Consider the following 20,898-nt stretch of genomic DNA (forward strand, 5'->3'; position numbering starts at 1 on the left):
CTAAATGAGGATGTTGGCAGGATTGGTTCCTTCTGTAGACTTTGAGGAAGCATCTGTTCTATTCCTCTCGCCTAGCATTGGTGGATGTTTACAGTTCTTGGCATGTCTTGACTGTGTATATGTGTGTGCGTGCATGTGCGTGATTGCGCGCGTGTACGTGTGTGTGTGTGGGGGGGGGTGAGGGGGATTAGGGCCTAAATCCTACAGGATCCCATCTAGTGATCTTTATAGTTCCATAGACTTATTTACTAGGAGTAGTAACTCCAGTTATTTGGAGATAGGATTTAGATGTATATTACTTTCTTGAGTCCCTATATAAGCCAACCTTCTATATAGCCCAGACTCAGGTGGCAGAAGCAGGGGAACAAAAGTCCACCAATCATTGAAATATTGCTATCCTAAAGAGGAATGAGGTACTAAATTGTACTATGTTTATAAATCTCAGTCATATTGTTGCATGAAAAATGCCAGACATTAAAGTGTTTGCTGTATGTTTCATTAATATAAATTCAAGACTAGGCAAAACTTAGTTATAGCAATAGAAATCAAAGCACTGCTTTGCTGTGGTGAGTTGGGAATTGTCTGGAAGCAGACATGAATGGATTTATGACTCCTACATGGCTCTGGGTTTTATGCCAGCTTTTTAATTCAACAAATATGAAACTTATGTGTGCAGAGTATTTGCTTAGATTGCCAAATTCAATAGGAAGTCTGTAACTTTACCATTTGCAGATCCTGAGTATCTACTGAACTCATTAGGACCTCCTGTGAAATTCTTAATGGTCCATAATTGATAAGGATTTGTAAACAAAGATAAAGCAATACCTGATATCTGGAATCAATTGTCTGTTTCTTGTCTAGCTGGAGGTACCAACATTCCATCCTTTAAATACTTTGTGTACAATTCTTGACTTTACCTTACTCTTGTGAAAACATGAGCAAAGCATACAATATGTACTTTGCTATTGTGCTTTCTAAAATAATTCTATCTTAGCCTTATTATCATAAGAATATGTTTATTTAAAAAAACAATTTTGATATTCTCAATGCTGCCCAAGCATAAGGCACTGGAATAGTTAAGTTGTGGATTACTTTCTTGAAATAAACTTTTTTTCCTGAGAATTAGGAAAAATACTAACCAGGTAACAATAAACAGTATGCCTCATAATTTAATTAGAAAAATCAAGTTTGAATCTAAATTCTGTTATACTATTCCTTTTTCAGATGTCAGTTTCTTCTTCAACCCTTGCCGTTTTCTCTAGTCTCGTCATTCATATGTGCTTTTACATCCTCCTGGTCACATGTTTCCTACAGAGAACAGAAGAGTTAGAATTTAAAGTGTGTTGTGGAGGGGACAACAAAAGTGGGTCTGAAGACAATATTAAAAATTCAGTGCAATAAGAGTTAGTGGGCTAAGCCAAGGAAAAGGAAAGAAATCTGAAGTAGTAGTTTGAATGTCAGATGACTTTTGAATTGTGGTTACTCATTTCCACATTGAGATGTCTTGAGTGGCATGTATGCTTGGTTGGCAACAAATTTGCTTCCCTCTTATTACGTGACCTTGAAGAAGTCATTTAATTTTCTTGACATGCTGCTTCATTATCCTTAAAATTAGTGTATGAATTTAGAAAGTGTATGAAGTAAAGGTTAAGAGTAGTTAATCAATTAAAACTGCAGCCTGTAGCTTTTCAATGAGTTACTTATAGAGCTACTTATAGAGTTAGAAAGATAAATGTATAGTTTTATGGTTTTTTTTAAAGATTTATTTATTTATACATACAAGAACTGGGGTACAGGCCAGAGGTGTGGGGAGTGAGAGGATTCAGTAGAGACAGACTGGGGAACAGAACAGGCAGACTGACCGAAATACACTGCTGAGGGGAGCAGCGGGCAAGTCAGGAGAGGTCTGCTGTGCCATGTGGGCAGCTCCCTGGCCAGGGATCAAACTCATGCTGCAGTGGCTGAGGACAGCTTCATACGTTGCGTCTTAACCCCTTGCACCACTTGGGAAGCCCTATAATTTTACAGATTTTAAAGTGACTACAGTAGAATAGCAAAGATAAGGAGTGTGTTTTAATCTTTGTTTTCAGTTCAGTCTATAGAACTCTGTAGTCAGGGAAAAACCCAGTAAGTTCTAAGTTAGCTCTTGAAAAATGCTTGTATATAAAAGAAACTGTATAAAGAGACCCAGATATAGTGTAAAAGATAGACGGTGTAAAAATGTCAAATTGTATATTTTTCCCCTATAGAATAATGGATAAAATTTAAATTATGTGTGGAAAAAAATGACTAATGAGTATAAAGGAGATTATATTTCCCTAGAGAATTTTTCTACTTTTTTTACCCTTTGAGGCATGAGAAGAATTAGATGATCTGAGCCATAAGGACAGCAGCTACTTCTTCTGTGCCTCTCCTAGCACTGAGTGGTGCCCAGTCAATACTTGTTGATTGATTGATTTTGTAAAGGTCTTTTCATCTTATTTTGTCCCAGCTCCAACAACACGTATGTGAACAACAAATAAAATTTTGAAATAGAATTCATCCCTAGGGTACTGGATATTGTTTTTGATTTTTTTTTAAAAAAAGATTTATTTATTTATTTATATGAGCACTGGGTGCAGTCAGAAGTGCGGGAGGGTGAGGGAATGCACCAGAGCCAGAGCAGGGAACAGAACAGGCAGACTGACGAAGTACACTGCTGAGGGGAGCAGCGGGTGGCAGGAGAGGTCTGCGCGCCATGTGGGACCCTCGCAAGGTGGCCAGGGATCGAACCAGCGCTGCAGAGGCTGCGGGCAGTTTTGCAACCCAGCGCTCAATCGCTGCACCACCGGGGAGGCCCATGAGTCACTGTTTTTAAGGTTTCTTCTTCTGGCTTGTAACATCTATGATTGTGGCCTGGCTGACTGCAGGAGTATGTTCTTTGCCTTCAAAAACTATTGTGAAATTAAAGTGTTTTTACTTTCTTAGGCCTTCTGATGGATCTTTAGAGTATAACTCACTATTTCAAGATTTTGGTGGTCTGTATTTATATTGCTAACAATAATTTGCAAGAATCTCTGTAAAGACAGAATTCTAATTTCTTCTAACATTCTAGTTGTTAACCACCTGACAGTTACTATAGCTTTTCTTTCTTTTTAACATTTTTATGATTTTCCATTACCATTGAGAGTATTTGTTGAACACCACAGCCATTCTTTGCTGCATGCAGCTTAGTTTTCATATCCAAGTCAGAGATCTAAGTTCCTTAGCAAACAAGAATACAAATCCCCTGTATAGATAGAGTATGTGAAGTGATAGGGAAGCAAAGTGGTTTTGCTTTCTTAGGCCTTCTGATGGATCTTTAGAGTATAACTCACTATTTTCAGATTTTGGTGGTATGTATTTATACTGCTAACAATAATTTGCAAGAATATCTCTGTTGTAACTGTAGAATTCAAGGTTTGGAGGTCTTAGAACATAAACTTTCACTAAGATTTTTTTTCTACTCAAAATGTCAACCATTTGGCCTAGGGAATCAGAGTAGACTAAGTAATGAACTAAAGATAGGAACTAGCTCTAGATGAGTTCTTACTCCTTTCTAGCACAGTAAATTTGTTCACTAAAATACATTTATTACCAGTCAAAATTTAGAAGAAAGAACAATATGAAAAGAACGTATTTTAAAAGGTGTTCAAAGTCTGTTTTTAGGTTATCTTTTCTGACTTTGCTTTGTCAGGGATTTTCATGAACTCGTAGCATTTTGTTCTGCATTACCTCATAGACTTACTCTATCTTTTCAAGGTACCTGTCCCTTGTGCCAGGTAGACTCATTACTCATACAAATCTAGGTTATATTTTTCTAGGAAAATTAATTACTTCATACTGGCTACATATGGTTAGCTTGTCAGCAGGAAAGCTTTAACATATTTTGGGGCGGTATAATATAGGCATTAAGCAATCATTTTCTCTTTGTGCACGAAGTAGTACATTAATATATGTTAAAATGACTACATTCTGTAATACTAATGTTTTGCATGGGCTACTAAGACTTCCTTCTCATTTTTATTGCAAAGTGTCAAATACCCGTCTTCATAATCATGAAAAAGGGCACATACTGGAGAACAGATGCAGAGGTTCTGTTATGTATTTGTATATTCAAAAGGCTATATTAATGGTAGTAAAGCATTATATAAAATTGATCTAATATAGTGTGAATACCTACCATTTGCATTGCCTAGGTAAGATTACGCATTCCAGAAAAGTACATTCATTAGGGGTCCTACAATATACTTTAAGACATGTGAGGTGACTTTATGACAGTCTCTGCTACGTTTGCTGAAGCTACAGTGTCCAAATAGAAGGATTCATGCCCACTGAGAATTAGCATTTTGATAGTATCTCACTTTGTCTTTCTGAAACTTTATAAAATTCTAGAAACCATTGTTAGTAATATTTCTTTTTATATTCAAAAATGTATTCTTGAACTAACAGTCTCAAAAATATACTCTCTTCTAGAAGAAAAACAGTATTTTACCTAGGTGGGAAGTTCAAGATAGTCCTTGAAGTCAAGGAATTTTAAGACATTTCTTAGATTTCTGTGTAGAAGGGATTTCTTCTTAATTATATTAGTTGTGCTTCTAGAATCTTATTTCTTTGCACAAAAACATCTAACTTGAAGTGGCTGGGGAGAATTTTAGATATAAATGTGATATGCATGTTATTTGCTAAGGAAGTTTTCAGGTACTAAGAACTAGGTCTATCTAAAAATGTTCTCTCAGGAACCTACTGAGAGCTAAACCTTCATTGTTATGTCCTTGTTAGATTAGTAAGTTATAGTGTTACGTCATTAAGGCACTGTCTGTATTATCCTTTTGAATCTAGTAATATGTTCACGTTTTTTTGTGGGGTGTTTTATTTTAAATAGCAGTCACTTTATGAAGTAATAGCTTTCTGACTCCCAAGCTAGCATAGTTTTCATTAGATTTGGTGTCCTATGAGCTTTGTATAGCCATGTTTTTGCCCCTTTCTTTAGGTCTGTCAGTGTGGAACTAGCCCCTATTTAAACCTTGTTGCATTCTGTTACTGTTTTCTTCAAGACCTTGCCTCAAAATGCTTTTGATATATACAGTAGTTGTTGAAGTTCTATAGTTTTATTACTACTGTCTCATTGATGTATTTGAAGCCTCAATTAAAACAAATCATTATTTTAAATCTCAAATTCTAGTATGTTTGGTCAAGGAATTCATGTATAGCTTTAACATAGTATCTTCCTCCAGCCTTCATGCAAATGGATCGCCTCCTCACATGTGTTGGTGGAACACAGGGTATTAAATTTAAGGAAGAACTTGCTGACCCTTTAGCCCTTTTGTTCTCTTTGACACCTGCAACCCTGGCATTCCCCAAGGGGAAATCCAGTACCCCAAACACGGTTAACTTGGAGTGTGATAGAGTGTGGCTTCACATCACTTCTGTCTCCAGCTTTGCCCAGGCTTCCTCCCTCAGACTCTGCTAATTTAGTATTGTGTCAGGAGTCATTCTCCTTCCCTGTGTTTCTGAAGAGAGTCAATTTAGTACAAATTGGGACCTATTTACTCTTCCTCTCTCTAACACATACTGTTGTTAGTCAGCAGGACTCCTGAGATAGCAATTGGTATTGGAAGAAATACCCTCTTTAGATCTTTCTGAATATGTGTTAAACTTCACCCAGCAGATTTCATTATTGAACAAAAATTAAAGTAATGATAGGAATGCCTTGTAATTTGTTGCCTCTGTATCCTGTAACCTTTTTAAATTTTACTTTCTGCAAAAATTATGTATATTTCATTACTTAATTAAACATTATCATTTAGTTAAAGCTTTCTTTTCATGGAGCATCTGAATTGTTAATTTTTTCTTTGAGGGATGACTCCAAATTCCTCACAAAAACAGCCAGAGCTTTTCTCTGCTCCTGCTATCAGTTTTAGGGGACATATTGCTTCGTCGGTACTGTCATACCAATAAATCATCCCAGATTACTTGCAGCCGTACAGTACTAAAGTATACCATGCATTTTAAAGGAAATCTGCTATTTTCTTTTCAATCAGATGAGCAATGTGAAGAGACTACGGCCACGGCTCAGTGCTATTCTCTTTAAGCTTCAGTTTGAAGAGCAGGTGAACAACATCAAACCTGACATCATGGCTGTCAGTACTGCCTGTGAAGAGATAAAGAAGAGCAAAAGCTTTAGCAAGTTGCTGGAACTGGTATTGCTAATGGGAAACTACATGAACGCCGGCTCCCGGAATGCTCAAACCTTCGGATTTAACCTTAGCTCCCTCTGTAAAGTGAGTTTGTTGTTTTTTTTTTTTTTTTTTAAACACATATTTGCCTGAACACATTCTTAAATGTCAGCCCCGATTACATTATTTAAATATATTTTTATTTTGACATGCTCATTATCAAGAGCTTGAACTGAACCATGCTCCCAAACCCACAGTGAACTGAACTAATTTACTCAACCTCCGAACTAAATCCAAATATTAATTTTCTCTCTTGTGCAAATCCAACTGAAAGATATTGCTTAATAACAAAATTATGTTGTAAACCTATGCTTTCTCAGACTAATGAAATGGGTCATCAAAATATTACTTAAAGTTAAAATTCAATTGAGATACCTGTGTATCAGGATATCAGGGTATTTATATTGAGAATTACTTAGGAATGTCACTAAAATTTTTACCTTTAGCTATTAAAATATTTCTTTGCATGTTTCCTCTTGCAAGCTGACTATAGGAGGAGGAAAGTGAGACTGCTTTATACTAAGAGAAACATCATTTATTAGGAATACACGTACCTTCAGTGTCACTGATGAGTTTGAAATGTTTCTATCTAAATATAGTTTTACAGGATGTTAAAATTGAGTCAAGTGAAAGATTTTTGTTTCTCCTGCATTCATTTACAGGTTAAATTTCCCTACAGCAAATATTTTCAATGTTTTATATAACAGGGCTCTTTCCTAAGAAATGAGCCATAGTAATACTGCTTCATTGATCTGCTTACAACAAATTGTTCTCAGTTACACATCATGAGAAAAGCTTTTTCTTGTTCTTGACCTGGTAACATCTACACTCCCTGATGAAGGAATTTGATTATTGCCACTGCCAGTTAGGTAGGGAAGGTGAGAAACAAGTTCAGTTCTAACTATTGGTTTACTGAATTGTTAATCTCTTGGTGCTTTCATGCCTTTCTTACATGATTTCTCTGACCTAAAACTCCTAGTAGTATCAATATCTTGTCAACTTGTTTCCTTTCCCATCTCCATCTTTATTTTCCTCTCTTTTTAGCTCAGCCTTCTATATTTAGCTATGTTCCTTAGTATGTGTGATGCAATTCCTAACACATGTGTTGAGGACTTTACACCTATCTCAAGGGTTTACTCAGGCTAAAATACCAAGTCATAATTCTTTTTTTTTAAAGATTTAATTTATCTATCTATCTATCAATCTATCTATTTATTTATTTTTACAAGCACTGGGTACAGTCAGAAGTGCGGGAGGGTGAGAGAATTCACCAGAGCCAGAGCAGGGAACAGTACAGGCAGACTGACACAGTACACTGCTGAGGGGAGCAGCGGGCGGCAGGAGAGGTCTCCGCACCATGTGGGACCCTCGCCCAGTGGCTGGGGATTGAATCGGTGCTGCAGAGGCTGCGGGCAGCTTTGCAACCCATCGCTCAACCACTGTGCCACCGGGGATGCCCTAAATCATAATTCTTGACCTGATCATTTAATGTCTATGATTAATATTTGCCTGGCATACATAGATTTCCTATTTTTCACATGTGGACCATCAATTATGATTAAGTGTTTTTAGTTTGTTTTTCTGGGGCAATAAAGAAAAAAGGTATGGCCATAGATTTATGAAAGAGGGGGACCGATTTTGCTGAGAGAGAGTAGGTAAGTATTCAGAAAGGAATAAGAACTTGAGCTGGTCTGGAAAGCTGAGTGCATGTTCCCTGGGAGGATATGACAGCAGATTTCATAAAGAATTAGAGCATGGCATGTGTGATCCAGTGTGATCATATCAAGTGATTTGCTAAAGTTAGAGACTAGATAAGAAAAGAGTGGAAAAGGGGAAATGACATAGTATATTGGTGGAGGTGGGAAAGAGCATTCACTGTCACACCTTATGGGGAAGGGTTATTGAAAGCAAAATGGTGTTATTATATGTCTTGTGGGAAGAGAATTCTAACTGTATGGCGGAAAGTTAAATTGTACTGACCAGTATTGTCACATTAGCTACATATGGCTGCTTAAATTTAAACTAAAATCTAAATACAAGTAAGAATTTCATTCCTCAGGCAAACTTGCTTTGCTTTGTGTAACTCAGTGTGCATAAATGTTGGGAACAACCACATAACACATTTTCATCATTGCAGAAAGTTCTATTGGACAACACTGGTTTAGAGGGTTGTGGGGAGTGACTTAGTGATTGATTGATATATAGAACATGACTTAGAAAAATGACAGGAAGTCAAGATAGCAATTAGGGAAGACAAGAATGGGGCGGTGGGGGAAAAAAGAAATTAGGGGAGACAATATGGGAGGTGCTAAAATAAAGGGAGCAATCAAAAATAATTTACAGCTTAGCCAACTGGTGGGAGATGTTGCTACTGACGTATTAAAAGTGCCTGTTCAAAATAGATTGCCTTCAGGGTGCTTTTTGTGTCTTCTTCCCCTTGTTGCCCTCAGTCTCTGGAGAGGATATCTGATTAAAACTACCCTATTCAATTATTTAGCAAATATTGCAGCGTCCATTATGTAACAGTCTCTACGCTTTGGGATGATGAAGGTCTGAGCTAAGACAGTGGACAAGGAGGTTGAGGCAGAGTGGGAAAAGGATTGAAGGGAGGAAGATCCAGATAATTGTCAGGACCTGGTAGTTATGAAATTGTAGAGTGAAGGACACAGAGAAAGCAAAACTGCCAGATTCGGCTTTCTCTGAGAAAAGAAGCAAAGGAAGAAAAACAGTAGGAGAAGCAAGGTAGAGGAAAAGTTAAGTAGATACCTACACATCTACTGGATTTTATACATAGTTCTAAATTGGGCATTTCAAATTTGCATCTCAGAAATATAATCAACTCATCAAAATTTGATTTCATGACCTCTCTCTTTTTTTTAATGATTTATTTATTTATTTTATACAAGCACTGGGATACAGCCAGAAGCGCGGGAGGGTGAGAATTCACCAGAGCCAGAGCGGAGAGTAGAACAGGCAGACTGACGAAGTACACTGCTGAGGGGAGCAGCGTGCGGCAGGAGAGGTCTGTGCACCATGTGGGACCCTTGCTAGCGTCCGGGGATCAAACTGGTGCTGCACAGGCTGCGGGCAGCTTTGCAGCCCAGCACTCAACCGCTGCCCCACCAGGGGAGGCCCTCATGACCTCTCTTACGCCTTCTTCTAAACAGAGCTGTTGACAGGAAATCAGGTCTGATCAGTAAGGGGGATTGGCCTAATACAGCGCTTGATATATATTATGTAATCAATAAATGGCTGCTGAATGAATGGTGCAGCAGGCACAGTGCTATGCCTCTCTATTTTATACCAAATAGACTACTCTCATGCTAAAATTCAGTCACCGATACATAGTAATTTTAAAACCTTTTACAAATGCAATGCATGCTGTTACTATTTTTATTGCAGTTAATCTGCAAACCTGTTAACCTTTCCTTGGATAATAGAGTTGACTGTATTTTCAGGCAATGATACTGGATATTTTGATCATTCCTCTTAGGAGCCTTCTGTTGTGCAAGAACAAAATAAGTACTACGACTTCTTTTTTTTTTATTATCCTACATGTCAACTTGAAAGCACATATTGAACAAGATGTTATCATGTTTGTTTATCAGAAGTAGCAGCTTGATCTTTGACAGTTGTGATTGAATTTTCACAAAGTATAAAGCATTTGGTTTGATGATTAGCCCCCACACAAGGAATTCCATATGTATTTGACAGTAGACAGTAATATTTTAATTTGTTAAAATCTGCTAAGTAATTATATATTTAAATATAAATATAAATTCTATATTTAAAATTTTTACTTTTAAATGCCCTTTATAAATTTAGCTCAAGTATTTGAAGTGAATAGAAATTCATACTTAATTGATAATTTTGGATTGTTAAAAAATAATTAGGTGAATTATCAATTCTATATACAGTTTTAGGAGCCATGTTGTATCTTTTTGTCCATTTGTATTTAAGATGACTAACTTTAATAACTAGGTTCAGAGACAAAAGGTTATTTCCTTTTATTTTTCACCCCACAGATTTGATATGTCCTATGACAAATAGAAATAAAAGTAAATTAAGAGATAAAAGTAAACCAACTAGAACCTGTAATTAAAATAGAAATAGAAATTAAAGTAGTTGTAGGCTTGAGGCTTTCTAGTGGTAAAAGTGAAGGGCTACCAATGTCACAAAACTTTTCATGAGTTTTGATTAGCCAAACCTGAACTTCACAAGAAAATTTAAATGCATATTGTTATTAAAGAAATATGTGGTGTCAAGCAGTGTTCATGTAAACAGCAAATGAATTGTTTCTATGAGATTTTTTTTCTTAGAAACTTCTCTACTTTCTTTACATCCTTCCCCTTCCCCTACAAATAAGTATTCAGGGTGTCTTAGGACTTGACTCTGTAAGAGAACACTTACGGTAAGATGGACATTAACTTTTCAGTTATAGTAACACTATACAAAGTTTATACAAAGTTTGTACAAAATGTTTAAGAACTTGCTTTCTGATAGCTTGACTTTTTAAAAGGATAAACCATAGAATATATGGAAGAATGGATGAACTTCTCGTCACTCATAAAGTCCTCTAAAGATACTAGACTTTAGATAAAAATTGGGCAATAGGCTGTTTGATAATTGTATAATTTCTGAGGACCTGGAATTGATTAAATGCAAATAATAACCTTAAAAGTTCAGTCATCAAATGTAGACCATTGCCTGACCCTACCTAGAAAAATTTTTATCTGGTTAGTGTTGAAGTTACTTCTAGAAAACCTGTCAGTAGGCCAAGTGGACCAGCAGTCTACCAAAAAATGAATTAACACGTTCATCAAGGTGCAAAATCATATTAACGTAGGAGGTGGTTTTAACTTGTAAAGGTAAAGGGCAAATGTTATTAGTCTATACATAGTAACATAACAAGTGCTTACTGTTTAGTGTCTAAGAAGAAGTGTGATTTCTGAATATTTTTCAAACTATCCCTATCAATACAACTAAATGGTACAGCTGTAAAAGCTAGATCTTTACCCTAGATGGTTAGAGAAATTCAATTCCTATATTGGGATAGTAGATACGTATTTTGGAAAAGATACACATTTTGGAAGGTATATATTTGGAAGAGTTGATCAAGTGTAAGAGCTAATTTTCTTAGTATTTGTATTTTTTTTGAATTACTTTTCTAGTGGAATCTGTATTCAGTTCATCACAAAGGTGATGTCATCAAAGGATATCAAATAATAGGGCTGTGGGGTTGGGAATTAGGTGTTAAAAGGGTGCAAGTGACAGGCAGAATTGATTTTGTTGTTGTTTTTCTCTTGACAAGTACATGAATTTTTTTAATCTGCTATCTTTTACAAGCACAGGCTAACCAAAAGTGGAACCTCATTTGAAACTGTGATGCGAAAGGTTTTTGGGGAAAAAAAACGAACAAACTTAATTTCCCTTTCCTTAATGCTCCCACAAACTCCAGTGAGTGACTTCTTGAACCTGTGAGCAACTCTTCTTCCAGGACATTAATTCTCAGCCTGGAAAACTGTTTAAGAGAAATCAGTATATCAGCTCCATATCAGCCTAATCAGTTGCTTCAGCATGTATGAATGTGGGCATTTTTAAAAACACTTCCCCAGGTGACTTAAATGCACAATCTAATATGGGAATCACTTTTTCTGTCCTCTGTCCTACTTTATCCCGGAATGGAAAATCCTTAATTGGTAGTCTGGAACCAATCGACAAACAAACATACAAAAGCAAAACTAAACAGCATAAAAACAAAAAGGAAACAATTCTGCTTATTCACTTAAGGATAAATGGTGAAAATATATCCCAAAATTTCTGCTTTTCTTTCATGCCGTTGAAAACTATTTTGAAAGTGCAGAAAAGGATTAAATGGAGTCTGAACTTGAGGCAAACAGTAGAATTAAAATAAATTGATAGTGTCCAAGATTGTGGCAGGATCTACCTTGTATGTGTAGAGTTTCCATGTTTATAAAAAGTAGGAGAACTTTACTTGTCACAGTCACATAGATTAATTCATTTTTGTGAAATCTTCTCATATATCATCATTTCCCTTGCTCTGAAGTTATTTTTATGAAAGACCACTGCCAAACAAATCCATTGTTCCATTTGCATTCATTCAGTGTTCTGAGTGATTTTTATTCTTTATCAACTTGGCAAAATCACACCAGTAAATTTTGGCACCCTTTAAAAGTAAAGGTTTTGGCCAAAGACTTGCAGATAACAAATGTCTTCTTTATTCTGCATCTAGTCAATTAAATCACTGAAATACTGACTCCCTAGGCAATGTGAAACTATTTAGAATTCTTAACCCCCTTTGACTTATTCATTATATGTTTGATCTGTAAGTTTCCAAGAAATTCTTAGTTGACTTTACTAAGTAGTGTTTTTGATTTTTTTCACATTACCTTTTTTTTTTCCAATTGCTATTAATCATTGTAAATTAGAATGATTCTTTAATTAAATTACCCAAAAAAGTGGTTTTGCTCACAGACAGCAAATACACCTCTTTTTTTTAAGATTTATTTATGCATACAAGAGCTGGGGTACAGGCCAGAGGTGTGGGGGGTTGAGAGGATTCACCAGAGACAGAGTGGGGAACAGAACAGTCAGGAAGACTGAAATACACTGCTGAGGGGGGCAGTGGGAGAGCCAGGAGAGGCCTGCTGCGCCATGTGGGTAGTTCCCTGGCCAGGGATCTAACTCGTCTGCAGTGGCTGCGGATTGCTTCATATGTTGTGTCTTAACCCCTTGCGGCACCAAGAAGCCCCCAAATACACCTCTTAAGTGTACTTACCTTGATGTTCTCATAGCATTGTTAATCTGTCAGCCTTCTTTCCCTGCAACACACAATTTTCCTTGAAACTGTGTTTATAGAGAGCAACTACCCCATCACAGGTAGCATCCAAGGTGATTGTTACAAACCATGCCTGCTTTAGTCAGTTTCTGTTTTTGTATATTTAAATGAAAAATATAAAATAAGACACCACATTCCTGATATTCAAAAAAGGTTATTGTATGCCTCTCCTTCCATCAAGAATCTATACTTTTTCTACATCTTCAAACCCATAGGCAAAACATGTGATAGCACCATCTATATATCACTACTCAACCAATAATATTATGAATATTTGTTCCTGACAAGGGCATGTTACAACAGGAACTCTCATTGTTGAAGAGAATGCAAAATGATTAACCAATGAGAAGACTATCAGTTACAAATCTAAATGCAGATTTTGCATGTAATTCAGTATTCATATTCCTGTTTGCCAAAGAAATTGAACTATTACATGCAAATGTTTATAGCAGTTTTACTCATTTTCACAAGAATTTGGTAGCAACTTAGCTGTCCTTCAGTTGATGACTGGATAAACAAACTGGTAATATCCATAAAATGGGATGTTACTCATGAATGATAAGAAATGTTAGCTCGGGGCCTCCCCGGTGGCGCAGCGGTTGAGCTCTGGGTTGTGAAGCTGCCCGCAGCCTCTGCAGTGCCAGTTCGATCCCCGGCTGCTCCCCGGCCACTGGAGGAGGATCCCGCATGGCGTGCAGACCTCTCCTGCCGCCCGCTGCTCCCCTCAGCAGTGTACTTCCGTCCTTCTGCCTGCTCCGCTCCCCGCTTGTATGTATAAATAAATAAATAAAGATGGAATTTCAAAATACTTTAAAAAAAAAAAAAAAAAAAGAAATGTTAGCTCAACCAAGAAAACAGGGAAGAGCCTTAAGTGCATATGGCTAAGTGAAGAAGTGAATCTGATAAGTGCCATACTTTGATTCCAACTATATGACATTCTGGAAAAGATAAAATTCATGAGATAGTAAAAAGATGCGTGGTTTATCAGGGATTGTGGGGTAAGGATGAGGGAAGAAGAAAGCATTGAATAAGTGGAATTCTTTTTTCAGGGTGGTGAAATCATCCTGTGTGACTCTGTAGATGGTAGATTAATGAGTTATGCATTTGTCAAAATCATACAACTGTAGAACATAGAGTGAACCCTGTTATAAACTGAGATGCTTAGTTAATAACAATGTATCTATACTGGCACAACAAATGTACTATACTAATGCAAGCTGTTAGTAATAGGGGAATTTTTGTGGAAGGGAGAGTATATTGGAACATTGAATTTTCCAATATACTCTATTTTCCAATATAGCTGCTCTAAAGTCTGTGAATTAAAAAAAGGGGAAAAAAACAGCTAATTTAAAATTAATGCATTTGATCAATTTATATTACTAAAGAACATTGAGCTATTTTAAATCTTCTGAATATGTCAGAACTATAAATAAACAGAACATTCAATAATACAATAGATAATAAGCTAAAATTTTATTAAAGTTCACAAGTGCTTTTCATATTGAAATTTCTGTTCTCAATAAAATTCAAGAGAAATAATGGTAAAAATATAATTCAGAGAAAGTATGTCTTTGGGGAAATGTTAGAAACCAACTTATGATTATTGCAGCTACATTAATTAAATTTTTTTTGCCTATTTAATGTTTTGACTATCATTTTACAAGGAAAATTAAGCAATAAATGTAGATTGTTTATATAGGACTGGCATATTGACCTGTTTTACCTATTATCAGCTGACCTCAGCCTCTCTTGAAAATCATTATAAAAGGTTTATTATAGATATAATGGCAATGACATAGAGAATGCTAAGCATCTTGCTTAATTTATGTGAAGATTTTTATTTCCATTCATTTTGAAGGGAAATTCAGTCTTTTTGAGAAATTTAAACAGCAAAGTGATTTTTTTAATGTATCAGAAAACATTATCCAAGAAGCACATATGATATATATCCTTTGGCAATACTCACATAACCATTTTCATGTTAATGCATCTGATTTATATTTAGAAATACTGCTCAATACAAACCACTTTTTGCTACAAACAGTTTAAGGCAGAATATGATAGTAAATATACTTGTTAAATCTGTTAAAGGTTCAACTTTACAGAGATGGTTTCACCCTGCTATTTCATCAGCACCAGTCTATTAGCAATATGGAGAGACTTGCTGTTTGAGTGATAGGATTCAGAGGGTATTTTGTTAACTTTATAGATTTTAAAAAAAAAGAAAGAATGTCATACTCCCAGAACTAGATAGGGTTTTTATCTTTAGAGGCTTTCCAGGCTGAAATTAGCAGATTATAGGACTTCAGTATTTTAAATTGCATTATTGCTCTTTTGTTGACTTTCTACCATTTTTGTCCACTGTGTTTTTGAGAACTTTGTTTCTCTTGATCTATAATAAGCTTGACTATAGATTTTCATAGCTGAACTGTATTTTATAGTAGTGGAGAGCTTTGGATTCACACAGACAAGGCTTTAAATCTTGTACCCGATAGTAACTGTTACCTAAGATATGTTGCATGATTTCTCCATTTTTTTTTTTTCCTTAGTAGTGGGTATAGTACTAATTCCTTCCTCATAGGGATGTTGTGTGTTTTGTGCACTGAACAGTATCTGGCTAGTCCCTGTTTTAAAATAAGTGTGACATTCACTGCTATGGACCTCAGCATTTAATACTATCAGACATTAGGGTTTTCTTGAATGTTCTTATGGTCATTATAGGATTTTAATAGATCTGTCATGGTTTTAATGTTTGACAGTATTTACAGTCTGTGCTGTTCTGGTATATGTTTAAATTATAGGAAACTAATGGGGGACAGTTACTAATGTGGCAGTATTCTAAAGATATAAATTTAATTATTTCAAGTAAGGAGGTATAGTTCTTTGGATTCTGAAGATCACCAAGAAGAAATGCTTGTTTTTATTTTAGGTATTTTCTTCCCATGACTGAACAATGGAATAGTCTATAAATGTCATCTAAATTTGTGCCGAATACCTTTAAAATATTCCAAAATCTTGCATTGTAGCTACAAAGGAGTTGTACTCCAAACTGACAACTAGGCCATGATTTATTACAGGATCTGCTTTTAACATTATTTTGTCTGGAATGAACAGAGCGGTTGGAGAAACTCCATCCATCTTTTTGTTTATTTGACATCCATGCCACATTAAATGTACCTTAAAGAAACAATATATAAATAAGAAATTCTACTTAACAGTGATGATTACTCTTCAGTAAGATAAATCTCTTGACAATAATACAAAAGGAATCCTGTCAAGCAATGTCTGTAAAGATTTAAATAAAGCATATTTTTAAACCAAACAGAATTTTTAAAGCAAATATTTTACCTTCATTTTCTTTGCAACAGTTAGCATTACAAAGTGTGCTCAATTTGTTCATTCTCTTCAACAAAATTAGCACTGTCTCCCAGGTTTTACTTATACTGGTTCAATCACTGATTATGTATGATACAAGTAATTAGTCAAAATAGAATGTGCCCTTTTTAGTTGTTAATGCCGATCAAAAAAAAAAAAAAAAACAAAGGAAAAAGCACTGAGTAATCTAAGACTTTGATAAATACATTTTATTGTGCTTTTATGCTTTTGGAGGCTTCGTTTTTAAAATGATTTTGAGGATGGGGTAGGGAATAGAGAAATTGAGGGAGGAAGAATATCTTGGCGACATTGCACAGTTTTTTTCTGATGCTTCTAGGACCTGAATGAAGAATCTCCACCCTGGAATTTAGAGCCTCAGACTAGTCTGTAAATGTGATTATGCCATGAATTATGAACAAATGGTTGCCATCTGTGTTTCTTTTCTGAACTTCTTTTCATTTATTAATTTTTACTTTATTTGAAATTTTCATATTCATCTCAAAAATTGTTAAGGATTTTGTATGAATGGGAGAATTTTGCTTCCATTTTCTATTCAGTGAGTTTATGCTTTAATATGCTTTAATATTAGGCTGTTACCAATATGTCACTTGCTAATCATTTGTGTTTTCAATAATGTAGCCAGGATAGCACCCTCCTCCATAAATTAGTGTTGAACTTAATGATTGTCTCTTAATAACTAGAATCTTTGTTTGACGTACATACTTAACACTTTTTAAGCCAGTAGTTGCTATAAACTATTATATTCCAGAATTGTACTTTTAAATTCTTATTGCTCATGAATAAACATTAAGATTATTCCAGTTGGTTGTTGGATCTTAGAGATTGCATGATATATTAATCCTAGCAGTTGCTGACTGTTTAGCTATGTCACGAATCCTACAGGAAAGTTCTTTTCATACTTTACAAATTAAAGAGGTAGATGGTGCTTTACTTAATCAACATTGCACACAAGCTGCGTATCTAGGTTCACATGAAAGAAACACAGTAAGGGAGGCTGTAAAGTAGTGGCGGTCAGTTGAAAGTTGTCAACAGGGACTGCTTTACCCAGGTAATCATTGCTCTAAGGATAGGGGGTAGTGGGGGGTAGGTGGAGGAGGGGAGAGCTTTGCTACTGGGATACTTAAAAAAAAAACACCAAAAGACAAGTCTTTTATGTTAACTTTTTTTGTGTGAGAGGCACAATTTGTGAAAGTTCATTACTTTTATTCTGACCATATCCCTCTAAGATGATCATATGAATGACATTACAGGGTTTAGAGGAATTTTTATAAATCAGATTAACTTTCTCAGTATACATAAAAACTGAAACTCTTTGGAAGATTCCAACTGACCCCAGTGTTGAAAATTAGCTTTTGAACTGAGACTATAACTAGATTTTGTTCATTTATTCTAATACTGCTATTTGTTAGTTAGATTTTTCTATGTTTACTAACACTTCATTTCACTATAACCTATATTTAATATTTTTAGAGTAGAAAGTGAATTAAAAGTTCTACTTTCCTATTTAACACCATATTCTTATTTTTGCATATGTGAAAAGTAAGGTCCCGAAACTTGCCGAAGATTATGTTACTGATAGTTAAGGGCATCTTCTAGCATTAACAGGTTATCTACATATTAGCGGCAATTAATTTAGCTAGTAATTGAGTCATTATTTGAGGTATACTCTTTCAAACAATCAAATCATTGTGGTGATCAATGTTTTTGATTAAGGTAATGTTGGTTTACAACACTGTATATGTTTTATAGGCGTAGGCTCAGAATTCTGCAAATCTGTTACTACACTACACCCACTACTGCAGTTGCAGTAATCCTCCACATAATTCATTGAGTCCCCATCCTCATTCATTTGTTTTTTTTTTGCTATATTTCTTTGCTCTTTGTGGAATAAAATCATTCAGTGTTGGTCTTTCTGATTTTGACTTAATTTCACTTAGCATAATCCCCTCCAGTTCCATCCATGTTGCTGCAAGTAGCAAGATTTCTTTTTTATAGCTGAACAGTATTCCTTTGTGTGCAGGTGTGTGTGTGGGTGGGTGGGTGCACACACACACACGTGCGCTAGCCATTGGTCACTTAGGTTTTCAGAGCCTGTTACCAATAGTGCTGCATAAACACCAAAGTCGATGGATCCCTTCAAGTTAGTGTTTTTGAGTACTTTGGGCAGATCCCTAGGTGTGGAATTGATGGATCATATGGTAGACCTGTTTTTCATGTATTGAGAACCTCCATACTGTTCTATAGAGGCTGGACTGGTTTGCATTCCCATCAATGGTGTAGGGATTACCTCTCTCCAATACTCTGTGTTCCTTTGAAACCTCACATCAAATAATGAACTCCAAATAAATTTTTATATTGGTTAGTTTGTAAAGTGCCAAGAACCATTCTTTTAGAGTGCATGATGAATAGGACAGCATAGAATCTGAACCTGTTATAGGACAGGGAGAGGGGCAGCCCAAGCCCCGCAAACCTGCCTATTCTAAATGGGTTCTGCCATCCGCCGCATCAACACAAAACACATGAGACTTTAATGGGAAGGAACTTTAATAAAACTAGGAAACAATACAGGTAAGGCAAAGAGTCTAGTTTCTAAATGAAGCACCCAAAGTTACCCATCCCCTCGTGGGTAAAAGTCCATCCATATGGGATCGGCCCAGAACAAGGCCCCAAAGTCGACCACAAGTCTAAAACATCTTCCAGTGGGGACCCACAGAAAAGGATCACAAACAACTGGACAAGCCCGGAAGGAAAAGAGCAAAATCAACATCAAGATAAAAACTGCCATTGTCACCTCCCCACGGGTCTCACCCACATCTGTGTCACCCAGTCCACGACCAAAAGACAAGCAGTTTCTTTACGTGTCTCTAGGCTCCATGCGCCTCCTCCAGGTCTCCTTCTGGCTCCATCCCGCTTCCTTCCTCAGTCTCTTCTGCAGCTTCTCCTCTTCCTGCTCAGCTCCACCCTCCCTTGGGTGGGGCAGGGAACCTGGAACTTCCCCCTTTCCTGGGGACCACCCTGTTACAAACCTATTACATGAATAATCATGTGAAAGTTAGGCTATCTAGGATGGTGGTAGCTCTGTTTTTCCAAGATATAACTTATTCATTGATAAGTAGTGGTATGTTAATACATGATGATACAGATTATCTCTTCAACTATTGAATATTAACTGTTATTTGATATTTTTCTGATAATGGTGTAATATTTAGTGATATAGAAACTGAAATATGTGGAGATATATTTATATGCGTAACTTAAAGTATGAAATTGTTGGAATAAAAGCAAGTAAGTAGGGCTGTTCAGATTTAGGTATGCCAAGAATTTCCAGCTCTAAATGAAATACTGATGGGGAGGGTGATTTCCCCCCTCTTATGTGTATGTGCTGTGAAAGATAAGTTGTGCTGTAGAGAATGGTATTAGATGATATAGTTGTCCTGTGTATACATCCAACACCTTCTACCTCAGTCATTACACAAAACCCAAGCTAAGTCCCATTGATCACTCAGATTATAACCTAATCACCCCCCCCAACCTTCTAAATTATATTCCTTGACCATTTCGTATTAGCATTTGTCCACCCTGGTCTTCAAGACAGGTCTTCAAGTCAGGAATAAACCAGTTGAGAAACATTGTTCTACACCTGTGTAAATCATTATATAGTATATATCATTTTCACATGGCTGTTGCTTTAAAAGTTTCAAACTCAACTTGACCAAAACTGAAACAGTTATTTCTCTGGCCACACTCCCATATCTGTTTCTTGTCCTTTCTGACTGGTTTCAGTGTTTCAGCTTTTACTCTGATAGAGTTCTCTTGTCTGCTCTCCGGTTTTCTCCATTCCCAAGGCAGTACCTCAGCTCAGACTATCATCTTTTCCTCTCTGGATTCTTGCTACAGCTCTTTAAATTACTCTACCTTCTGTTATTACCTTGCTCTAATCTTTAATCCAAGCTGACTAGAGGCAACTTTCTCAAATGTCTCATGCGGTTTAAAAACTCCCAATTCATAGGGATCGAAATCCTATTTCCAATGTATGGAATTTCCATTACATTTCCTTTTATTTTCTGGTCTTTTCTGTCTTCCGAAATTTATATCTTTCTGTTCTCCCCTCTTGCCCTCCACAACACAGATGTTTATTTTGGATTACTCAGACTCCTCAATCTTGCCATTTTATTCCTCATCAATGACCCTTTTCAAATGCTACTCCATCTCCCTGTGATCTTGTGCTTTTCAGTTTTCTCCATCCCTTCCCAAACCCCATACAACTTCCCGCCTACCAATATTCACTTCAAATGTCATGTCCTCCTACATGCACTTTGTGATTATTTTTACTGTAAACCTCTCCTTGAGGAGTGATTTTGTGTCTTTTTTGTTGTTGTATCTCTA

The 20,898-nt window shown here is 36.1% G+C and overlaps 1 protein-coding gene across 1 annotated transcript in view; it reads left to right on the plus strand.

Moving 5' to 3' along the window:
• DIAPH3 (diaphanous related formin 3) overlaps nt 1–20,898 on the plus strand; it is a 454,058-nt gene that overhangs the window by 244,530 nt on the left and 188,630 nt on the right. The window contains 1 exon segment of the mRNA XM_054701595.1: nt 6,063–6,302. Within this exon segment, the coding sequence (XP_054557570.1) occupies nt 6,063–6,302 (240 nt within the window).

This window comes from Talpa occidentalis, unplaced genomic scaffold, assembly GCF_014898055.3.
Source record: "Talpa occidentalis isolate TD23 unplaced genomic scaffold, MPIMG_talOcc4v2.1 talOcc4.5, whole genome shotgun sequence".
Lineage (NCBI taxonomy): Eukaryota > Metazoa > Chordata > Mammalia > Eulipotyphla > Talpidae > Talpa > Talpa occidentalis.